The sequence below is a fragment of the Solea solea genome, chromosome 14, assembly GCF_958295425.1.
Source record: "Solea solea chromosome 14, fSolSol10.1, whole genome shotgun sequence".
Classification (NCBI taxonomy): Eukaryota; Metazoa; Chordata; class Actinopteri; order Pleuronectiformes; family Soleidae; genus Solea; species Solea solea.
In genome coordinates, this window is record NC_081147.1 from 23,209,723 (window position 1) to 23,234,528 (window position 24,806).

The window sequence follows — 24,806 nt, forward strand, 5'->3', positions numbered from 1 at the left end:
GCAAAAACAGAAATACAAACTAAACCATGAGTCATTTAGTAGAATGAATTAGTGAATAAACTACAATGAAATGAAATATACATACGATGTGTTCAGGATCCACCTCCATGTGACACCACAGCGGCTGTGATTGTACACATGGCCAAAAATGAATTCAGGAATGTAAAACGAGAAGGAGGTCAAATGGGGAGAAAACTACCAAAAATACTAATGAGTAGCTATTTAACGGAGCATAATTTGATACGGGGAAGAGCAGGGTGGGCGCGACGGAGAGAGCGATTGGGAGTTCAAAGTGCCGAGCTGAGGCCGGCGGTATGTGTTTCAAAGTCGGGTGCGTGGCGATGGATGTGAGAGATTCATTAAATCAGTAAAGCAAAGCTCGGCCTTGATGTTTACTAGAGTTACACACATGCAGCAGCTGGACGAACGCGCACACAAACACACACACACACACATTCATAGAAAGGTACAATAATAACACACACAAATGTACCTGGATGCTAAAGATAAGGTGCGGGGGCGCACACGTACAGTAGATACACGGCACAATTCAAGATTTCTTGTTTTTGTACAGTGAATTCTCGGAGATTTAAGGTCAAACCTCACCATTTATGTGCGTACGCTTAATATGTAAACGGAAATTGTCAATAAAATTTTGCTTGAACGCTCACAGTCAACAGTGTGTGTACATTAATGTCAGATATGTATTAATGGCCATTAAGTGGCAGATGATCATGTATCACAGTGAAGGACAAAAGGTACAAACTGAGTACACGTGAGCATTTAGCCCTCAGACATTCACGTAAACACACTTAATGACACACACGCTCAAAAACACAGACAGGGCCCAGAGATGGTAAGACGAACACTCATGCATACAAATTAAATAAAAACAAAAACCACATACGTTAAACACAAATGTGTACGTACGCGCCGTATATATTTTCTTTCGCACGTACTGTATTGACACAGCTGTTGCTTTCTTCATTAAACCTCACAGCCTGAGGCTCTTTGAGCGTTCGGCGAGGATTTATTCTCCCGCGTTTTAACCAAACATCTTTGCTTTCTAAGACAACAGCGCAGTTCGGCAATGATATATAACAGCCACATGCACATTAGTGAATCCCTTCAGCATCCATCATCCTTAAAGAATTACTGTCACTTGTGCACTCCCGGTGAGTGTTGGACCTTCACGTGGCGTGGAGACGCGCTTGGACTCTTGGTTAATTGTGGTTTTTGAAGGTAAAATGATCATATCATGTATTATTTTGTATCAAGCATACTGTTTATTTTCTTAGTCTTAAACTAGATCTTGTTTCTTTCTTTCTGAGTGAGTTATCTCTCATGTTGAGTCTGAATTTGAAACCCTCAAGATTTGCAATTTTGGCCTGCACCATGTTTTGCAAACAGAAGTTAACATATGTCACCTGCAACCACGCTGCTACTGGACAATTCCAACTGTCAATCACACTGGTGTCCACTTACAGTGCATGTGCTGCGCTGTATTACCTTAATCTCCTCTAAACGAGAAGATCATTTTACATTATTGACATCACGTGCCATTGAAGGAGACCTGAAAATGTTCAGTGACTCTTAAATCAAGTGAGAAGTATTGTCATTTTCCCTCAAACCTCCCGTCTTACGGACAAAGCTTGGCAGTGAGCTAAATACACTCCCATGATGAACCAATAAAGGAATTGGCTTAAGGTTTGTAATGGAAACGGTGTAAAGCTGTAAAACAGTACAAAGACATAATCATATCAGCATGAATCTTAACACGTTAAATCTGTTGAACAAATGAGTCTAAATAGACATCTTAAACTTTGCCTTCATACTGCTAACGTTTGTCATCCCAACAACTAAATTGTGACAACAAATAATATTTGACTCTGCCGTAAACACGTACACTTACAGATTGTGCCTTCAGAAAAACAAAATAAGGTGGATGGATCTGATTTGGGAACAGCTTCCTTCCATGTGTTAGGAGTCTTTTTAAAATTGGCCGATTCAGAGCCTGAGGATTTTATTATTTCCTTGACAAACAAGGCCAGCAGGTGGCACTTATCTACAACTACTAACAAAAGAGATTATATTGTGTTTATGGAGTTATTGGAGCAACAACATCCATTCAAACGGACTTATTTATAACTATCCGGGTTGCTCCGTTGTGGCTCTTCTGTACGTGGGGCTGCAGCTCTGCTACACCGAAACCGGGAAAGATGTTGAGCATGGGTATACGGCATCTATGCCAGGAATAATTTAGGGAAAGAAAATAAGTTATCATAAACCAAACCCACACAATGAAAGAGGTGGACTAAATTGTTGGGGCTGTTCACTCTTCATTCTGTGGATTGCTGCCCATTTGTATCCTTGTAAGGTTTAACTTTGGTTAACTCTGGTGGTCAGACAAGATCAGCAACCTTGAGCTGTGGGACAGCGCAGGACAAAACCCAGTTGGAAGCCAGATCCTCAAAAGGAAATGGTCCTGGATAGGGCGCACACTTAGGAAGCCGCCATCCAGCATTACACACCAGGCCCTAACCTGGAATCTACAGCGTAGACGAAAGAGAGGAAGGTCTAAAAGCAGCTGGACAAGGGACACGGAAGACGAGTGTAAGTAACAACAGGCACCACCTTAGAAAGAAGGCCCAGAGACGAGTACAATGGAGGAATATCATTGGGTGGCCTATGCTCTGACAAGGACAGAGGGCCTAAGTAAGCAAGCAGCCTCAACCAAAACCTACCTAGCTGACATTGGCTTTAGTTTTCAGACCCCATGATGTCAACCAAGTGATGTTTTGGACCCCAGCTGTCTGTCAGAGGAAACGTCTCCTCGTTGGTAATAAAGAGTTTTGTTTGGAGCCACCGCTGGTGTGCAGACACTTTGCTATATTAGGTTCTGTCGATCCTGCCCGGCATTCCGTGTTTATTTAGTTTGGATGTGCGTGCGTGTCTTTGCACATCTTCTGAATCACTTCATGATGTTGGACATGACGTTTTATAAGCTGCTCAACAAAAGCGAGTCGGCCCGGGTGTCAGTGAGTCGGAAGTCCAGCGCTGAACGTAAGAATGGTGTGCCAGTAACATCAACCCCTAACCTCAAATGCTCTACAGACCACATGATTGACTTTGGTGTGCGTCACGTCCTGCGCTGCTCACATACAGCGAGTGATTAAACATAATTTGCCCTGGCAGGCGTCCATGTATGTGTCGTGCTAATGGAGTCGGCATCAGACAAACTTCGTCCGCTATGACAGAGAGTCGTCTCAGACGTGGCTTAGCATACTTCGCACAGCACACATACCACTGTATTTTCTTTTTACCCACTCCAATACATCTTCTTTGTTGAATCAGAGATGACATCAATGACCTGTTCTTCTTTTGCAGTGCATAGTCATATGGTTTCATTCATAGTTTGCAGAATACCACACTGGGAAATACCTCTGGAAATGCTTTTGTGAGGCCTAGATGTGTTTTCATACGTGGAATCTGTCTTCAGCTGCTTGTTGACCTTGATGAATGATGTGAGGCTTTCAAATGAGTCCATATCCCCCCTCTGTCACTCCTGTTTCTTCATCTTTTTATCTTTTGAGAGTGATGAGATTCCCTCCGCCAGTTGTGGATGGTGTGCGTGTGCAGATGTTGTTTCTGAATCATGTCACCGGGGTATCCAAGTGTCACGAGGATGTTGTTCTGGTCAAACCTGTGGGCAAGTTCATTACCCTGCTCCTCTGAGACGATTCTGATCTCATCCCACAATTCAACCACTTTGGATGAGACAATCATCAAGACAGCCGTCGTGCTCGCTGTGAAACAAAACAGCTGTGGACACCGGATCCGTTTTCCTCTCATACAGTGTGGAAAAAGAACCTGCGCTCTGATGGATCTTGTTTTGATGTAGTTTACTGTAGCAGTTACAGCTGTCATTACATTGTTCAGCTCGGGACTCGGTGTATCACGCTTGGCTTTGAGGGAAGCACTCGCATCCCTCCTTTTCGCTACCATTTTAGATAAGCTTCTTTCAAAATATGATAATTACATGTTTGCAGGAAAGCATCAGGGACTACAAATATGTATTTCATAAAAAAGTAGGGATGGCACGATGACATTTTTTGTGTCCAAAGCCAATCCAGCTTTCAGAACCATGAGTGTCTTACAGTACTGATATCAGCCCAATATAGTTGTTTTACATTTTCAGTCATAACAGAGAAATAAAGCCACAACGTCACTCAGTTAAAATGCTGTTGTTTTAATCTCCTTTTTTTTTACTGTCCAGTAATGTTTCTCTTTTTCGGATAACCATTTCCAGTGTTGACCCATGACCAACACTTGAGTATAAATAAGCACTCATTATTACCATCCATCACTTCAACCTTCTGCTAAAGCAATGAGCATTGACGTGTTATAAAGAGTTTGGCAGCGGTGCAGACTCCAGTTTTGCTGGCTGTGGCTTCACCGCTTTGAAGTTGGACGTGTGTTGGATGTGAAGTCTTCAAGTTGTATCTCCTCAGCTTCAAACTGTCAGTCGTCCTGAGACAAATCACACGCCGCGGCGTGTCTTCATTAAGCGCAGCTGCACCGGTGAAGCTGCAGGCGAGATACGCCTCATCATATTCTCGTGGCCTTATTCGTTTGGGGTTGTTGTTGTTGACATTTGGTACAGATTGGTCTTTACGTTCTCCTGACAGCCGGGCCCCGCCCCCCAGTTTGAGAAAAACAGGTTTAAAGTTGAACGTGGTCGAACGCACACATGGCGGACAGGTGCGCATGAGAGTGACTTCATGCTAAAGTGGGTGGTGAACCCCTTACAGATTGTCAGCCCAGTGTCAATGTGTTGCAGAAACATGGTTTTCATCACGGACATTTGTCATATTAGTGTGGATTCTCATTCATTCATTGTATACTGCTTTATCCTTTAGTGTCCACTGTCCATTTAACGCGGGTCTTTTTGCTCTAAAGCAACAGTTTTAGATGGCCGCGTGGCCCTGGTGTGGATTTTCGTCCTTGCTGTTTGTTGTTTGTCTGATTCTGTGTGTGCGTGCGTGTGTGTTTTTCTTTTTAATCAGTCTTGGATGCTGTAATTGTCTCAGGATGTTCGGCTCGTTTTTTCTGATGGTGATCATCGCTACCTGTGGCTCACATATAAAGATGTTGTTTTAAAATTGTGACGTACGTGTTTTCAAAAAAAGCCAAAAGTTGTCTTCATTTTTGTAAAGCACTTTGCGCTATATAAATAAATGACTTGCTTACTTTGTTTTTTGTTTCCACTCTCCGTGAGCAACAGACATGAAGTAACTGGATGATTCCTCACAATCATCTCTGTCCTTCAGCAGATCACCTCCATTACGTAAATCTGGCAGGTCAACAATGGAGGCTGTAGGCGGCGTCAGTGTGTTGTGCCAGATTCCTGCGCGCTGCTCATATCGTCTCCATTTTAGGGAAATCTCAGTCTGTGTTGCACGCTTGACCCTGCTGCTCCGTCACTGAAGTGTGAACCGTGATGTTAAACAGCGACATAAACCGGCACACACACACACACACACACGGCGTAGACGCAAAGATGAATGTACTTTCACAGGCGCACACACACACACACACACATGCGCACGCATATGGAAAAGCTGATGGGAGCTCGGTAAAGAGAGAAGGAAGGCGAGCAGGCTACCTAACTTTTTATACCTAAAACAACAAACTCGCTCACTCACAAAACCAAAACTCGATCCCCTTACTGTGTTTTCAGAACTCATAAACCCCGTCACTGTGTGACGTTTATGAGTGAGTGAAACCACTCATGCCTCATGTCTGTATGTTATTTCATCGCTCTGTTGATATTTTACGCTCTGACAGAGTCCATGTTCGGAGCCGGAGGACTCGGCAGTTTGTTGATGTATTTTCTCACTGTTGTTTTTCTCAACATTTTTCGTGTCCTAACCAAACCCGGGGCCTTGAATTTAACCTAAACCTGACCACATGAGGGTAAGTGGCTCGTGCCTGGCCACATTGTCAGATGAGTCGGTGAGTAACTCTGCCCAACAATGGATCCGTTCCCATGAAAACGTGGCTTGACGATCAGTGTAGTTTGATTAAATCGAGAAGATTGAATCACCTCTCGGGGCAAGGCGGCAACATCCAGTACGGTGTGTAAAGTTGCATGTTGCATGTTGCAGCTAAATGTCGCTCAACTTGCTGCTCCCTTCCAAATGTGTTGGAGAAACTATGTAGCCTTCAGTTAGCATCAAAACTCAAAAGATGTTTTCCGTTTGTCCATGGTGGCCTATTGTAAAAACACGGTGGTTCAAACATGGCGGCCTCAAAAAACACAACACAACAAAAATTAAGAATAACGGAAAAGCAGTTTGCCTACATTTCACTCACTGGATCTTCGAGTCAAAAAGCTGTGTGGTAATTTATTGAAGTCCAGCAGGAACCTGTCTTTTCTTTTGGCTTCCTGCAGAGAGGTTAAGGGCCGGGGTCAGCAATGGAAATATAGATGGGGATTTAGTTTCTTTAACACCTTAAGGAAGAAAACCTTACTTAAATACAGTTTCATGCAGTTGAATACAGAATACTGTTTAATTTTTAGTGATTCTTCTTCTATTTCTTTAATGTTTCATTTTCTCCTGTAGTAAACTTGATGTATCAAAAGGGTCTCAAGTCATTACACCGTCCATTGTGTTGGATGGTATTTGAATACCTGGGGTATACCATCAACCAAAGCAATGGACAGAAGACAGAGGGCAGGCAGGGTGGAGACGAGTGTCAGAAGGTCGCGAAACGTGAAAGGGAAGGTCTACAAGTCTATGGCTTGGAGACAGTGGCACTGTTTGAAAAGACAGGAGGTGCTGGAGCTGGAGCTGGAGCTGGAGGTGGCAGAACTGAATAAGATGCTGAGGATTAGAAATGAGCGTAAAGTTGGAGATGTAGTTAGAGAGTCAAGGTTGAGATGGTTTGGACACTTGCAGATGAGGGATAGGGATTATATTGGACAACAGAGGAGGTTGGTGGATGTTGTGAAGGAGGACCTGAGGACAGTTGGTGAAACCAGAGGAGGACACGAGGGCGAGGACAAGATGGAGACAGATGGTCCGCTGTGGCGACCCCTAAAGAGTGGTGTGAATGGTGGTGGTCGTGGATTTGAACAGACGTAGTGCTTCTTCATGGCTGTGGGATTAAAGACGGAATTACAAGTTACTTTTAGTTGCTTCACAGTCATTTTTCTTATTTTCAACATTAACGAACTGCAAGTGATGCTGATTGACGTTGATTTAAATGGTCCCACTCAGTAATGAATAATGACGCTTAAATCTGATCATCTGTGAGGCTGTAATCTCCCTGTAATCTGTACAGCTGCTGTGTAAGAAGCTTGTCATGACTCTGCTGAAGTGTCGGCTGACAGCTCAGAAATATGAAGTAATTTATTTTTAAAAGGATGTGGTAATTCGGCCATATAAAACATCTATGGAAGTTGCAACGCTCAGGGGTCTGGAAGTATTTTCATCCTTTGGGGTGTGGATTTTACTTCCTGGAACAGATTTTATTACTGAGCCAGGACTCTTGCTCGCTGGCTTAAATTAGTTACCTGGAAAAGGGAACTGGGAACTTCAGGGGCTTTTCTGTTCTCTGTGGCTTTTTGTCCGTTATTCAACACTCTGACTACTGCATGGCTCTTTTTTTTTCTTCTTCAGCCATATGTGCTTTTTTGTTGACGAGTAAACCAGAGGAACGCCAGATGTTTGCGCCGTGATTCTAACTTTCACTATAAAATTGCCTGCTTTTCACTAGAAGGGCAATGTGTGTGTGTGTGTGTGTGTGTGTGTCGAGTATGTGGCTTTGTGACTGATCTCACAATTAGTCAGTTGTTGTCCTGATTTATCCCACACACACACACATGCCACTTCTCAGCTTCTTTGGCTGCATGACATTCAATCTGATAGTGACATAGTGTATAGTGTATAATTGCTTTAAAATAAAAAAAATTGTTTGCTTTTTGTAGCGTTAGAATTCACCTTTTATAATTTACGATAGTTTCCACAGAGGCTTTTCACACTTTGAAGCAAACACTAACTTAGGCCTGTTCGATTCATCGTTTTTAAATCGTAATCGCAATTATTTAATTAGGACGATGTTGAAACGTAAGAATCGTAAAAAATATACGATTTTTCACTTTAACTAGGGTATTTACAGTACAACCCCCGTTCATGTAGCTAGGCTGCCCTGTGTTGCCGTAGTGACTTCCACCTCCGTCCTCCCATCGCGCGCTCTCCCCACAGATTGTAAACAAACATGTCGGCGTTAGATTTTGACGCAAAAAAAGAAGAGCAAGTCCGTTGTGTGGAAGTGGTACCGGGGGCATCAGGGAAGCAGAGGTTAACAAAGAGCAAGGTTTGCACTCTCATCCCGATGCGGAAATTATTTGCAAAATGTTCAATAAAAACATTTCTTTGCCTTTTGTCATTCGTAATTGGAAATCGGGTTTTGAGAGAAGAAAATCTGGATTTTTTTTGGGGCAAAATCAAACAGCCCTAAGCTACGGTAGCTCTGTGGTACACTTAGGAAAGGGAGAGGTGAGTGAAGGACACACTACACAACATTCACAATCTTTACCAATTTTGAAAAGACTTTACAACGACTGAAAGACGTTGATATTCCCGCTTCCCTTCGACTCTGTTTCATTGGCCCTTTCTGTGCCAACTGTACCCAACCAAATTGTGGGTAAAATTGGGCAACAGCAGAGTGGTGAATAACCATATGCAGATTTAAAGAGTGTAGTGAAGCTGTTTCATGGCATCAGGATGTGTGGAATTTTTCATTTTCATTTTTCAAATACGAGTCAGACGATTGTTGCTGTATGAGACAATTGGAAATGTGTGAAGAAATATTTAGAATCAAGTGTGTTTATTTTTAAAATGTTGTCAGATTTTGATCCCTGGCCTAATGAGTGGCTTACTCACAGCTGGAGTGGTCTGGTTATGAGATATGGCCAAGGCCGAGCTGAATTAACAGGTCTGACACATACCAGACACACACTCACACATGCATCCACACACAAGGTTAACTCAAGAGTGGAAAACAGCACCTCTTCCTTCTATGATGCTCTTATGATGCTACATTATTACACGTGTGTGTGTGTGTGTGTGTGTGTGTGTGTGTGCAGACAGAGTGGAAACAGCAGGTTGCTTTTTTTCACAATCATACAGTCACTCGTCTCTCTCTCTCTCTCTCTCTCTGACACACACACATGCACACAGGTGGTTGTAATTAATGTGCTGAGCCCATTCATGGCACAACATCAAACTGCGGTGTGCTGTGTGCTTCAGGAAACACAGATCCGTGCCTGGAGTTAGACACACACACACACACACACACACACATGCACACTTATCCAGATACCTGCACCTTCACTCTTTATTTGTCTTGTTCTCTCTCTCTCTAACGCGAGGCTGGCACACAAAAGGTTCCCTCGTAAACAGTTTTTGTTTAGTCTGTAAGCAAAACAGCTCTGTTTGAGCTCACGGCAGAAACTCGCAGACTGTGCATTTTGCTTCTGCGGCAACGGGACGGAATACAGACGACAGAAGGTGCCGAGCCGGGGATTTTAAAGTTAGATAAGCCTGTAAATGTTCAATATCTCCAGTCAACCTTAGGCATACATACACACACAGTAGATTTCTGTGCAGCCAGACCAGCTGGGTACAAGGTTATGAAAGCAGTTAAAAAAAATGCTGCTGGAGGAGAAGCTCGTAGGTCTCATGGTCAAGAGCTTCACAGAGATGACCGGGCATGTGTCTCTCTGCGAGCCTGCATTTCTTCCCACTTTGTTTTAAATTGTAACAGTGGAGTCATTAAATGATAAATGAGCTGTTTTGTAATGGAAGTATGAGTGGTTAGAGCTTGCCATTGAAAGGAAAAAGCAGTGGATACAGTTAACATTGTTTAATTTGGCTGTTTTTCAACCGTCAAGGTCTTGGCCTGGTTTCGTGCTCTGGCACCAACTTTGATGATTGAAACTTTGCCTCACTAAACACAACAGAAAGAGGAAGGTAGTTATCTCACTTAATATCATATCCAACTGCTCGACTGTACTGTACGTAACATCTGTCGTGTTTGCATTGGTTTCACATATGTACAAATACAATACTTGAGTTGATTACTTAAACTTTCTTTGGTGCGGTGACAAACTTTCTTCTGTCCAACCCACATTTTGCTCCACAGTCACTTGCAGACTTGAATTCATCTTGTGAATTAAATTTGGCACTTTTTTATTATTCCATTAAGGAAATTAAGGAAGTGATGTGAAGCGATGACAAAAGCATTTTTGGATCCATGGACGTCGGAAAAACTTGAGCGGCTTCCTCTCGATTTCCAATACTACGTCAACATTTCTGATCAAAATTAGTTACAGATCCTATTTTTGTAAAGAACTGTACATATACATATATATACTTTTATAACTCATGGTTTGTGTATACTTTATTTGTACAGCTTTAGAGTCTGGAGATTATTGAGACATTCATCAATGATCTTTAATCATAAAAAAATGGCTGTTATTCATCCCTTTTTCATTTAATCACTATATTATTTCATCTATTTAAAAGACAACATGATTTAGTCCCGTCTTTGTAGGTAGTGCTTCAGTTTTTGGAGATAGTTATTGTGCATTATCCAGTAAAAACAGCTGAATGTCAAAGTTTTCCATTTCACTTTAATGAATCTCTCTCTTTCTTCTGTTCTTTACCTGATACAGTAAAAGAAAGAGTGAGTGATTTAGTTATGACACAGTTCTTGAAACCCTTGGCAACAAAAAAAAAAGAAAGAAATCTTGGCTAACTACCACATACCTAGGTTGTTACATGAAATAGTGTCTGGGTAGATGCATGAGTGGGTTTGTGTGTGCGCGCGTGTTTGATTTCCTCGCACATGCAGGTTTGTACCAAATAAGTCTCAGAAACCTGGAAGCAATTCCAAGGCGAACGTTGACGTGTGTTCATCATATTTCAGAGCGCCTGGGCTCGGAATGCCACAACTTGTAATCACATTTGTAAATAGCATCGTAAAAGTTGCACTCGTAAAAAAAGGTTGTTGTCCTGGCCGGGACCAGGAGGGCCGAGGGGGGAAGGGGAAGAGGTGGTGTATGTTTGGCCCTGAAAACCTCGCTAAAGTGACGTGTGCGTGATCGTGTGTGCGCTTCTCTGTCTTTTAATGAGCATACACAAGCTGTTAATCTTGCTTTTCTGTGCGATTGTCTCTTCTTCTGTGGTTCCACTTGATAAACATCTCTCTGCACTGTCACCCTTTTCTGTCCATCGCCGTCTTCTCGTCTCCCTCCTGCTGCCTCGCGACGTCTTTGAGAAAGAGAGTCCAATCCCGTGCCGTCCCGTTCCCTCTCTCTCTCCGTCACAGCCCCTTTCAGTGTCTCCCTCTTATGCTGTTAATTGAAGACTGTGTAGCAGCACGAGCTATAATGGTTTCCATAAGGCGACACAGCCTCTCGCTAGGCGAGACGTAAATCACTGTGACATGTGTGTGTGTGTGTGTACATACACGCTAGCATAAAGGGTCACAGGTCCAGAGAAGCTAAAACTCACAATAAAAATTAAGGCTGAAACTAATTATTTTCATAGTCCAGTTAATCTTTTGGAAAAAAATATCACCTCCTTTTCCACACGGAGCTGCGGCTCAACGCGGCCAAAGACATTAAATATGGAAGAGATTATGTTCACCGCCGTGATTATGTCGTCAAAAAAAAGTCAAAAGTCAGTAAATAACGCCGATCGTGGATTCCCAGAACCCAAACTTGTCTCCGCACACTGCGCTTGTTTTTTGTCCAATTACAGTCCATCACTCAAAGATACGGAATGTGCAGTGACGTAAAACATACATCCGTACAATTGGAAAAGCTGGAACCGACATTTGTGTCGTATTTTGCTTGATAAATTATAAAAAAATGTTTCCAAAATCACATTTTAACAAAGTATCTAATCATTACTTTGTCCTTGAGCTGAAAATGTCAGTTTGTAGTAGCTCAACTTGGCCAGTGAGTGGAATTTTCTTTGCTTTTAACTGTAACTTAATCAGTTTTATAAGACGATGTCTTTGTTGACACATGAGCTCCCTCACAGAAGCCGCTGTGATCTCACCCATTGAACCTTTAGGAACCTTTCATCTTCCTTAAGACCTGCAGTATATACAACGTTCACTGAATGGACTCATTCAAATTAAGAAAGGGCTATTTTTACATGCATATCCATGTCGGTTTGAACACTGTACAGACCCATCATCAGTGGTTTGGCCTGTTCCTCGCTGTGTTAAACAGTTACTGTCCATAGAGGATTAAATGAGCCACTAATTGCATCTGAAACACAAGCCCCACGGCGGACAGAAGGTTTCCACACAACATGTAAGGTATTACATTTTGGACCGGGAGCTGCAGCGTGTAAAATCTAATCATTTCTTACAATGACACACACACTCAGTGTGTGTGTAGTGTTGCAATATCTTACAAAATAATCCTGATAAATATTCCTGCAATGACTGCGGTGAAACGCAGGACAACTGTGGTGCAACGGAGACGGGAGATATTTTGGACGCCTCGCTCCTTTTATTCCTCTAGTGTCAAAAATGCGTCAATTCTTGTTTCACTCCATCACCCGGAATAACAAAAGGAAAGACCCACACGACGTGTGGTTTTGTTGTTTTTCGTAGTATCGCTGAACGCACGGAGACATAATGACAGTGTGTGTTGTTTCATTATGGGGTCAGTGCTCTGACAGGCTAACCAACTGCTGAAGGACAAATGCCGTTTCTCCGTCTTCCTGTTACAGTAGATGGGTTTGGAGGAGGAGAAGAGCGGGGGTTTTTTAAGTTCATCTCGGAAATACCCAAAGTCAGCATTTGCCATGTCATCCTGCCGTTCAAGCTCGGCCTCAAATATCTCCGGTCCAGTCCAACTGTATTTGTAAAGCACTTTAAAACAACCACAGTGAACAGAATAAGCTCACGCTATCTGTACTCTCTATCAGAGGTCAACATAAAAATAAACATATTAAAAGTTAATCTGATGTCCTTTTTTTCCTCAACGTTGATTAAGTGGCTCTTTTTATTTATATATATATATATATATATATATATATATATATATATTCTTTTCAAAAATGACTTTTCCTAACTGAACTGAAAATGTGATGTGCATCATTTCCTGCTGTCAAAGCTCGACATTGTGCCTCGGGATAAAGTTACACTGCTGCAGATGTTTTGGAAAAGCTTTAATGTACCGGTAATAGGCCGAATAACCATCATTTCAAACTTGACTAAATCCAGCCAGGAATATGTTTGCTTTCCACAAAATCAAAAATTAACTCTTTTTAAAACATTTATATGGGGGGAATAAACTGAAGAATTAAAGTTTGGTTCATAAGCCAACATTAATGAAAAATGTGCTGATGAAATCATCCATTATTTAACTTAGTTGAAGGTAAAACTGGATTTGTTTTTAATTTAAAAGTTATTCATGGCCCCTGTTGATGTGCTGTTCAGTGAAAGTTGTATCAACTCATTTGAAAATGTTAGTTACTGCTAATAGATCCAACCACAGAGAGGAAACAGATCATCAAACTTAACTGCCACCATCTGAAACTGAACAGGCAAGACAGAAAATAATTATGTGAAGCTCTAAAGTGCAGCTTTTGAATATAAACAAATGTGTATTACATTCTATCTATAAATTGCAGGAACGTCTGTCTGTTATCTCTCGAACCGATGGTCCGATTGATTTCAAAATTGACAGGTGTCTTGCTACAGCCACGAGCAAGTGCAGTGCCGAGTTTGACGTTGTTTGGTTAAGTAATGCAAAAGATATCGTTAAATATATCGGTAAAAGAAGCACACATTGGCTTTCGCTGCTCTACTGTGGCCACTCCCCCTCTCACTCACACAGCACTGTGAGAGTATTAGCATGGATTTTGCTTTTTCTGTCATCCAATCAGCTCACTGTTATGTACTAAACTAACCGCCCATAACCGTAAAATTAACAGTTCTGGGCAGTTAATTCAGTACAGTTCATAATGGAAATGCAAAACAATACCTACCGGACCATGCAGAACAAAACCGTTCCAAAACACGGCTTTAGATTGTAATCGCCGAGACACCTTTTAGAATAATACCTGTGGTCGTTGAGGGCTGCAGCAACCTTCACACGTTACACACCGGAGCGTTGAACACTGACGTTCTTGACTTACAGCAAATGTGTTTTGGCCGAGCCCGTGCATAAGCTCGATGCTACACACTGGGGTCAGTTTTTAGAGGACTTACAGTAGTTTACTGTGTTTGTCAGACACATAAACTCACATCACGACTGCTGGTTTTGGCCCTGACGCTTCAACAATCAGTGGTCACTGAGCTAACACAGAAACATCTCTCTGTGCCTCACACACACACACACTCTGAGGTTGTGTCCACATATCCAGTGTCTCTATATTAAAACCTAGAAGGACATGACCCTTTAGGAAAACACTGGCCCCCTGGACACACTCACACACATAAACACACCCATACAGTAACACAGTGGACTTTCTGGACTCATGTGTCTGAGCGTGCTTACGTCCAATCGCCGTCTTTTCTCTGCAGACCTCAAAGTAAATACAAGAAGGGGTTACACAAATATATACACACACACACACTCACATAGGGGTACCGCGCCAGTGAATGTGTGAAATGTAGCACACTGTTGAACTAACTTCCCCCTGTAGATTAAAAGAGAGGAATGAAAAACAAAGATCAGGCACAAAATGAAACTGCGAGAGTAAAGAGACAAGATTTTAAAAGTTGTATAGTCAACTTATCTTATATTTTATCTGTTTTCGGGAAGAAAATAAACAACTCAATGTACTTTACATGTTACAATCCCATTATAGACTTCAGACGTCTTTATTTTCAGCGCGCGGTCCGTCCACGCGATCTGTAAATCTTTGAAATGATACTCGAGGGACAAAAGCAAAGACGAGAGTAAAAACTGACTTTAATCAGAAGCATATGGCCAAAAATATACGGTAGCACCAAAGTGTAATTCTTCTTATCATTTTGGTTCAGTTTAGTGTGTTTACAGTGTTTTTTGTTTGTGTAAACTATGGCAGTGAACCATCACTGATTTTTTGGGGGTCAATAATAGTTGAATTTATCGTTTGCAGTCTGTCGGGCGCCATGTCCTGTTTTTAAAATCTGAAGAAATCGAGGACCAACAGAGGTCTCATCTGCTGTCAATCACATCATAGGTCTTTTTCACAGCAACCTTTGTTCTTCTTTTTATGTTTCAGACATTTTTAGCTGAAAAACCACAGGTGTTACTGATCACACTAACAATGGTTCTCTTCAGTTCAGTGTAAATGCAAGTCCTGTGAGCCGGCATACTTTCCTCACTGTGCCCGTGCATACCCTTCGTCTTACTTATTCTCTAAACGGGTCCATCAATGACTACGTTTACATGGTGCCTTTTTGAAGAAGAAGACATACAACTAGTATCTGACACCATAAACTCCTCAGGACAATGTTTACGGACATTTTAAATCAGGTTTAAACAAGCACTGTTATCTTCTTATTCATTTACACATGGGAGGGAATGCAGGTTCCATGCACTTTCTCATTGGCTTTAGTGTCCTGACCTAGACACTATGGGTCCTATTTAAAAGACCTGTAGCTGAGGATCTAAAGCAGAGGTCTCAAACTCACCTTCTGCTTTAGATCTTACGCTACAGGTCTTTTAAATAGCCACTTGATATTTTTTTTTAAGGAATAGATACCTTTTGCATCACAAACACATTGCTTTCATGAACTATATATCACGCCATGTCAACACAGACACTTTTATTTTGAAATTCTGTGAAATATCATGATGGAATGTCGTGATATCATTTTAAACTCTACTCGCTCACCCCGACTGAATAGTAGTTGCTTTTTCCCCCCCCAAAAAACATGTTTTTCAGTTGACCGGCCCCCTACTGGCCAAACTAAGGCGGTGACAGTAGCTCAGTGGTAGAGCGAGTCATCTTTCAACTTGAAGGTTACATCTACATGCCGATATGTCCTTGGGCAAGACAATTAACCCCCCACGTTGCTCCCTTATGGCAGCATGTGAATGGGTATGAAGGATGAGTGATAGAAAATGTGCTGCACATAAGTGTGAGTGAATGGGTGAATGTCAAAACCGTAGTGTAAAAGCAGCTTTGAGAGGTCGTCAAGACTAGAAAAGTGCTATATAAATACAGACCATTTAGTGGATCTAAAGTGGGTGTGTCCAACTCCAACTTTGGAAATTATATGGTGCGTAATCTTGGGACGCAAAGGTGGTTGCATTTAATTTCTGAATTATTTGATTAATTATTACGTTTGTTTAAAGCGTAACATTCAGGAGTGAACGATTCGTTGCTGAGGAGATTGGGTGCAAAGATATACAGTATATACATACAGTCTAGGATTGAATTGTCTGCCCTTGAACAACAGAAACAAAGTGTGCCAATAACTCTCTACGAATCCTGTGTGAAACCTGTGTTAAAACCTACAGTGTGTGCTGTTACCTGCCAACGTATCTGGCTGAACGCTAGGGCGGTGGAACAGGATCTGAAGAAATCACGCCGTTCATTGAAAGCAGCTGAAGCTGAGACGGGACTGTGATTTCTACTTTGTGTGCATTCGACTTGAAACAAAACAGTGAAACATTAAAACATTAGTTTTACACACACACACACACACACATACCCAGACCTGCACTTGTGTAAGTAACACACAACTAACGAGAGGTGTGAACGATGTTGAAACATGCCAGCAGATATGTGACGTGTAGGTTTGTCACCGTTAACGCGGCGAAAGAAACAGATGGCTTTTAAAAGGTGTCACATCCTAAACATAAAAGCATATTATAAGTGAATGGCTTTTCCAGCAGGAGTCTTTGGGTGACGGAGTTCTGCACAAGAGTTTGATGTTAATGACTGTTTTAAGTCCGACCACACAGAGCTGACTTTGCTCGCGCTCTCTCATCTTTTGGATGAAAGCTTCCTCATCGTGTCGTGATTGAAGTGACAGTGGAGACGTGCACCGGTCATCTGTGTGTTTATGGTCAGACTTTAACTTTTACGGTTATTCTATAGGCGCTTTAACAGCTGTCTTTAAATATTATAGATCTTAATTTAGCGTCCTGTGTTGAAAAACTTGGACGTGTCACTCAAAGATGTCTGCAGATTTTCTCCATGTTATAAAAAGCTATAGCAATATATCATTCTCTTCTACCTGTTTTTAAGAAGAAGTCTTAGAATCTAAGCCGTGGAGACATTGTTACACTGCTATAAGAGTAGCAGCTATAAAAGTAGTAGTATTAATAGTAGTAGTTATGTATAATGTTATATTATGACTTACTTTTCAGAAACTGTACATTATTATGAACCTTTTTGTGCTTTTGGAAGCTTTTTAGGCACTCAAACTTTTTGCTTTGTGCTGTTATTTTTACTTTACTAGACTACGAGTCTGTAAAGTCTGAATTGAATCAACTGTATATCTGATGTAAGCAGGGGCCTCAAACTCAAAATGACCTTGGGGTCAGTGAACTTCTAGTCTGGTCAGTGAGAAAAGCCCCAACAGTTTGTGAAAAATTAACTGTTTTGTGATTCGAAATTAAAATGATATCTTGATAATCCATCATGATGTTGCTATTAAAAATTTTCGGATGATATTGGACACCATTTCAAAGTAAAAGTGTATAAAAAAACATATTTACGATGCAAAATGAATCTGTAAATCACAAAAACAGACGTAAACATAATTTATGCTTATATAAAATTGAAAATATTGTTCACTGTTGGTCAGTTTGGGCCTGTTTTCATTATAACCCCCCCTCTAAATCAGACCCCTATGCACTTTGGCTTCAAAAGCGGTGTCCTTTCTTAGAACATAGTGTGCATGTCGCAGGACAGAGGGATGAAGGGGGGGAGAGGAGAGAGGGGGGGAGGAGGAGTGAGGTTTGATAGGAATACCAGCACCTCAAGTTACCATTTAGTTAAATAGCGCCAGAACACACACACACACACACACACATGCACGGACACACCCACTGAGGAATTCGTGACACACGGACACACACACATACAGGGGGCCTGTAACCACGCAGCTAGCCTGCTATTAATACCAGCCCTGAAGATGCAGGCCATGCTTCATATTTTTCATTTCAAATGCATATTTTATTCCATCATGAAAATGGTGACGCTTTTAAGATGTTTTTGGCGCTGCATTAAACACCCCTGAGCTTTCAGGTTGTGTTTTTTTTTAAATCCACGCACACTTCTAGAACAACAACTCGATTGACATATTCATTCAAAATGACACACACTCTTGTACTTTCTGCAGGTGGTCCAAGACTGAATAGTCCTTTATTTTGTTCTTTGACTACCATCAGGTTTTGGTTGAAGTTTCAGGTTCAAGCCAAGTTAAGAGCACACATACCCCCCCTCCCCCTTTCACGTATTTTGACATTGCACTGATGTTGCACTGTATCAGGCTTCCCCAGCTCCCTGCTATAGGGCCCCTCACATACATTGGCTCCATCTTGAAGTGGTTCCTAGCAGGAAGGTCCCACACTGATGTTTGTATCTGTGTAGTAATCAATAAGAAACCAGACATTTACAGCATAAAGGCAGTGAAAGAAAACACTATCTACTTTGTACCATGTCAGAAATGCATCTTTTTGAACAGTGAGCAGTGATAGGGCACATTATTGCATTATTGGCCTTCCCCAGTGACCTGTAGCAACATCACATCTCTGATCACAGTCACAGTAAAGCTCCTGCTCCGACAAGTCAAGAAAACCCACTAACACCCACTAACATCTGGCTTTTATGTGCATTGGGAATAGATACAATTGGCATTCACTCACGGGGTCAAATGACTCCACGATAGACGGAGAGAGTTTCTATCAGCGTCGATCGGCAGCGATGGAGAACACCCAGGTGAATGCACTTTTGGGTTATGGTGTGCACCGTAGGGATGCAATCCTCTTTATTTTATGGACCGAAACAAACAATGAAGAACGTCATCCAACATCCTTGTGTCATTGTCTCTCGTCTTCTTCTTGTGTTTCCAGCTTTAAGGCCTCAGTGTGAGGCGGAGGTGTCGTAATTGTTCATATGTGTCACGATTGTTGACCTGTAGCACCTCAGTCACACACTATGATCATACTCTCCCTGCAACATCAGGGAATCAAACCACCCGCCTCCTTATCAGCGGCGTGCTTCTCTCATCCAACATTAAACTGTCACAGAGTATTTACCTCACCGCTCCCCTAACCTGCATCCGTCTGCCTCCAATTAGCGCGTTTTGTGAATGTGTTAAAGTACATCGTGACCCTGTGTTGAAACCACTACATCATAGAAAACAACTGTCAAATGCTGACAGAAAACAGACAAATGCCGCCCCATCCACCACCACCACCACCTTGTGCGTAGCTCAAAACTGGCTGTGCACATGCATATGTGAGGCCAAACCGGAGCAAACAAATCACCTCACTTAATCAAGACCCTTTTAAAAAAAAAAAAAGTGCCGTTTCCTGCATCAGAACACTTCAAAGACCACCGTAATTAGTCACGATCAGCATTTGTCAGCACACTCAACCTTTTGTCTTTCTCTCTACCTCACCAGATGACTCCGGCGCGAGAGGTGGAGCAGGAGCGGCCAATGGCGACTCGGAACACGGCCCAGAGCTTGCCGGGAAACTGGGTGAGCATGTTTGAACGTCTGTCATCTCACAAACACAGGCAGGAAACCCAGGAGTGACACTCGGGGGCCAGGTCATACTTTCCACCTCCATGTGTGCGCAGAAGGTCCACCAGGGTCTGCATGATGTAAATTTTGTCGACCGGCCCGGTCTGTCCGGTCCAATTAGCGGTTCGCTCTTGTTTTTGCCGTGGAAACTCAAACGAGGGCGATTTCCCGGTGAGAAATTACCATTACTTAAAAAATCGATCAACGCATGCGTGGGACACTGACCCTCATTAAAATATAAATGGAACGGCAGGCACGTAGAAATGCAAAGCAGCTCTCCAGGGACGCAGAACATGGTAGGTATGACCTGCCCTTAAAGTATCTGAGACGTAAAAAATAACCACAGTAGCAGACAGCACAATAAACACCTTACACCCTGTCAGAGGGAAGAAAGAGAGGTTACATGCCCACCACACACAGGCACAGAAATACACACCGGTGTGGTTGTTTGTGTGGGTAATTGGCTCTGTCAGAGCGGAGACCAGTCTATTTTTGTGAGGTGTGATTTGCCCCCTTTAAAGTTTCCCTGATCAAACTCAACCCTCTTTTCTCTCATCAAACTCAACCCTCTTTTCTCTGATCAAACTCAACCCGCACCAAATGCTTTTACTTCAGCTTTGTTCCACCTTTATTTATATTAGTCACAGGTCCACATTTAGGGGGGGTTATATTGGATTACCCATACTTTTGTTTGTATCTGTGTCTAATGGCCTTAAAATAAAAATAGTTTCCATAGCCTTACGTTGTTTGTACTGTAGGATAGGCCTTACAGAGGCCGCCATCGTCCACTGACATGTTTTACTAGTATCCAAAGAGCATGTCATCTTAATCTTAATCTTAATCTTAATCGAATCTAGTCCGTTTGCTCGGAAAGTCCGGTTCGTTTTGGTAGGTGTGAATGCACAACCGAACTCTGACCAAAGAAGCGAACTCCAGTCCGCCTAAAAAAAAACGTAGGTCTTGTTTCGCTTCAAGTGAACCGAATGCAGGAAGCGGACTACAACGCAGGGCATTGTGGGTAAACACAACCAAAAACATATGCACATATGTGTACCACGACAGGATTTGATGCCGCTCCATGTTTTGCTCTTATGTTACGCCCTGCATTAACCAATAGATAGATAGAGCGAGTTTTCTTGTGTCTTTTAAGTCTTCTCCTTAATATTTAAGGAGAAGACTTTTTAATATTTAATAGTAATTTTTGATGCAGCGCCACCTCAGGCGAGGAGGGGAATACGTTATTCGAAAGTTTCGGTTCATTCACTACAGTTTGTTGCATTCTGCAGTCTCACCATTAGATGTCACTACTTCTCACATACTGGACCTTTTACGCATGCTCAATAAATGAGTTGTTCATCATGATGTGCTGTAAAAACCATGTCTTGGTGACCACTGGTTCTTCTGTGCAGTGTTTTTGGAGAGTCTTACTCTTGCAATTTGTACTCTGTCTTGTGTTTTGTACGATTTTGTCGTGTTTTGACTTTTCTAATCCTTTGCTTATGTAATACACTTTGGCTCGACTGCAGTTGTTTTTAATGTGCTGCATAAGAGAAATTGGACTTGAGAACTTGATAAATGTGAATTCTAGCACCCAAACCTTCTCGGGCCAAGGCCAGATGAACCACGGAACCACAATTACCTCACAAAAAATCTTTTAATAGGCTAAATCTAAAGATGGAATCACACTTCTCTCCCTCTCTATCTCTCTATCTCTCTCCCCCACACCCTCTATCTCTCTGGCACGCTGATCAAAGGCGGTCTGTCAGAGGGTCAGTAGTATTTTTACACTGTGAAGTGTGGCGTTGAAGTGGCCCCTGAGACCCAGAACAAGCCTGCCCTTTCGTCCGCTCTGGCTCTCACCTTCTCTCCTCTTCCCACTCTTTATCCTCTCTGTTTTTCTTTCATTCTTTCTTTCTTTTCTGTGTGTCCTCTGTCTTACCTGAATCTTTTTATTGTCTTAACTCCGTCTCTGTTCTTGTTTTTTCTCTTTTCTGCTATCACCCCAGTTTTGTTTCATCTGTTTTTAGCAATCGGTCTTCTGAATGTTTTAACCTTCGCGTGAACTCTCGTTCCATCTGTTTTCTCCTTAACCTCTGTTTGATTTGGTTCTGCTCGGACATTATAAATCAGTTCCTTTCAGTTGCACCTTACTGTGTTTTGTTAGTCTCATCTTTATCCACTCCAGTTCACTTCAGATCGGGTTCACTTTGCTCCGGCGCCGTCCTCCTCCTTTCACATCGTTTCACTTGAAACAAGTGCAGTCGGAATTTATATTGAGTCGGACACGGCGACGACATTAAACCTTTCAATCTTCATCTTCTGCATCTCCTCTTCTCTACTTTTCTCACCCTCTGTATTGACTCAGTCTGGTCACAGCACAGTTGTAGTTTCCAGTAGCTTTTCTCAAGACTCAAGGAGGGACAAAGGCGAAACTTAAAAGCCTTTCGGGTGTGTTTTCTTTGTCATCGGGCCCAGCTTCGGGTCGGTCAGCAGAGAGCTATATTCTGCTGAATAATGCAGCCGTAGTGAAATCTCCGGATTTGTGTGCGCAAAGCCGTCACATAACTCTTCCCCCCTGTTTGTTTACCCAGAGCTGGAATAATAACTGTGTCCAAAGAAGCAGACGCAACTGCAGTAGTTTCAGGGTGATTTATCGCCCCGGTTGATGGCTATCTGCTGTGGCTAAAGCAGGAGGGCTGTAAAAATCAAGCGCTCCTGTGAATGATTTCCTCTCCTCCCTCCCTGCTGGATAGTTTTTTTCCCCTCTTTGATCTGTTTTCACTGCTTGTTGATTGTTGAATTTTTAAAGAGGGGATGTGTGTGTGTGTGTGTGTGTGTGAGTGTGTATGAATAGATGCAAAATGGGGGTTATTGTTCAAATTCAAATGAATATTCCTTTAAAGATATTAGTCAGATGAGGTAGAACTCTTATTTGTTCGGTCTGTGCTGCTTTGTTTGTTACTTTGGCACACAAGAGTACGGTTTAGCGTATTTATGTCCTCCATTATCAAAGCAAAACAATATAATCATCATTGTCTTCATTTTTATAATGTATTATTTGTGGCTCGGGAGAGACTGGGGGCAGAAAATCGGCCTCAATCACATGCCACCTCCTGTTCTCTTATTATGTTTATTCAGCCCCCGCTTTAGCGTGTGTGGCGTGTCTTAACAGTTTCCAAGAAAGAAGCTGAAGTTTCCTTTCAATATCTTTACTTGAAAATCACTGTAAAACTAAACAAACGTACAAATATATGTCGTTTGTCTCATCATATCATTTTTAACTGTATATATTCACATACAAACATAAAAATAGCATGTTTAAACTTATAGAAACAAGTCAGGCTAGCTTAATGCTAATTTATATGGTTAGCATGTACAGATTACTGAGCGTATTTTGTGCTGTAATCTCTCTCTGTAAATGAATGAAACGTTCTCTAAATGCAGTTTTACAACATCTGAACATAACCAGCTACGGAAACTCTGAAGGCACAAAATTAATATTGCTGCAGGAAAAATCTCTGTGCTAAACTCAAACTAAGAACATCACAATGTTATTATGATATCTGACACCAGACGTGAAAGAGATGCAGATTTGTTTCATTTGTTCACTCCTGTGTGGCTTATATTTGGTTACATTTACATTTTAAAATGATAATTGTGACAAGAACAATAAATGTCTTATTATAAAACAGTGCATTTGTGTGTAAATTTTACTTTACTTACTAAAAAAGGTCTAAATGATCAAATTTGACCCTCGAGTTAGTGTGTACTCCAAGTCTTTGCAAAAACCAGTCATCTTAAAGCTAATCTGCACTCACAGCGCCCTCTACTGCACCATTACTTCCGACGTCTGATGCGTTTCTAGGCTGTGCATTTTAAAACTCAGTCACATTTGTAACTGTATGTAGGTCTATGGCTGATAACTGGTTGTTTCAGGAACAAAAAACTACCGCGAGTGAACAGATGTTTGTCACTGTATGGCTCTGTATGACTTGTGCACAGATGTACATTTATGACCGGGTTATTTACGGTGTTGTTTCATTGCTGTCGAGCAGATTTTCGGGGGTTTTACAGTGAGCTGTCGTGGAAGCATGATTTCAAGCTATATATGTGGCTTTTTAACGAGAACCTGGTGTTTTCTGCCGGATCAGTGGAAAATAACTGTGGGTGTGTCACGCGAGTAAGTGCATTGTGTCAGAAAGAAAAGGAAGTGATCAAAGGGTTGTTGTTTTTTTGTTAGTTTTTTTTTAAATCTAAACAATCAGAGTTTATTACAGCAAACACATGTTCATATGTTGTCACAAGGAAACACAGAAGCCTTTTTCACGCCAGACACTTGCGTGTGGATGCAGATTATTATTAACATCAAAAAAATTGATTTCCCGGTGCCTAATGGAAGGTTACGCGCCAGTGCTGAATATTTGTGGGGCAGAAAATTCATTTGTAGTTGCTGCCGCAGATGTCTGCATGCACAAACGAGGGTTCAACTTTGGAAACAGCTGATTTGTTGGCAACTAAACAACAAAACAGTGTTCATAAAAACATGTGAATGATAGTAGTGTTATAATAGAGGGTTTAACTGCTCCGTATATGCAGCACCTTGTTCTGACATCGTTTTATTTCCCTAAAAAAGAGCAGTGTAAGGTGAATAATGGTTAGTAAAACATCAAATTAACAACTAAAAGCTGCATCTTTTTGAACGGTGTTAATTTGTTAAACAGCGAAAATGTCTCCTAATAATAATAATAATAATAATAATAAACGAATATAATTTCAAACAAAGGAGACTTGAAACACTTCTGAACCCTCCATCTGTGTCACAGACTCTTCAGATAATGCGGCTTTGATCGCTTGTTACGTCTCATAAAAGTGTCAAATAAGAATTTGATGAATTCCTTTCCCCCCAACCTGTCGTCCTTTGACTGGTTTGTGAAGAACAGAACAGAGCTTGTAAATATAAAACTGCTCTTTAAACCATTTATCTCCCTCTGTTCTCGCTTGCCCTCTCTTAG

The 24,806-nt window shown here is 41.7% G+C and overlaps 1 protein-coding gene across 1 annotated transcript in view; it reads left to right on the forward strand.

Moving 5' to 3' along the window:
* The window catches only part of fgfrl1a (fibroblast growth factor receptor like 1a), a 102,061-nt gene that overhangs the window by 65,780 nt on the left and 11,475 nt on the right, over positions 1-24,806 (forward strand). Inside the window, exon 4 of the mRNA XM_058649615.1 lies at positions 19,672-19,749. Coding sequence (XP_058505598.1) covers positions 19,672-19,749 — 78 coding nt within the window. The remainder of the gene's footprint in view (positions 1-19,671; positions 19,750-24,806) is intronic.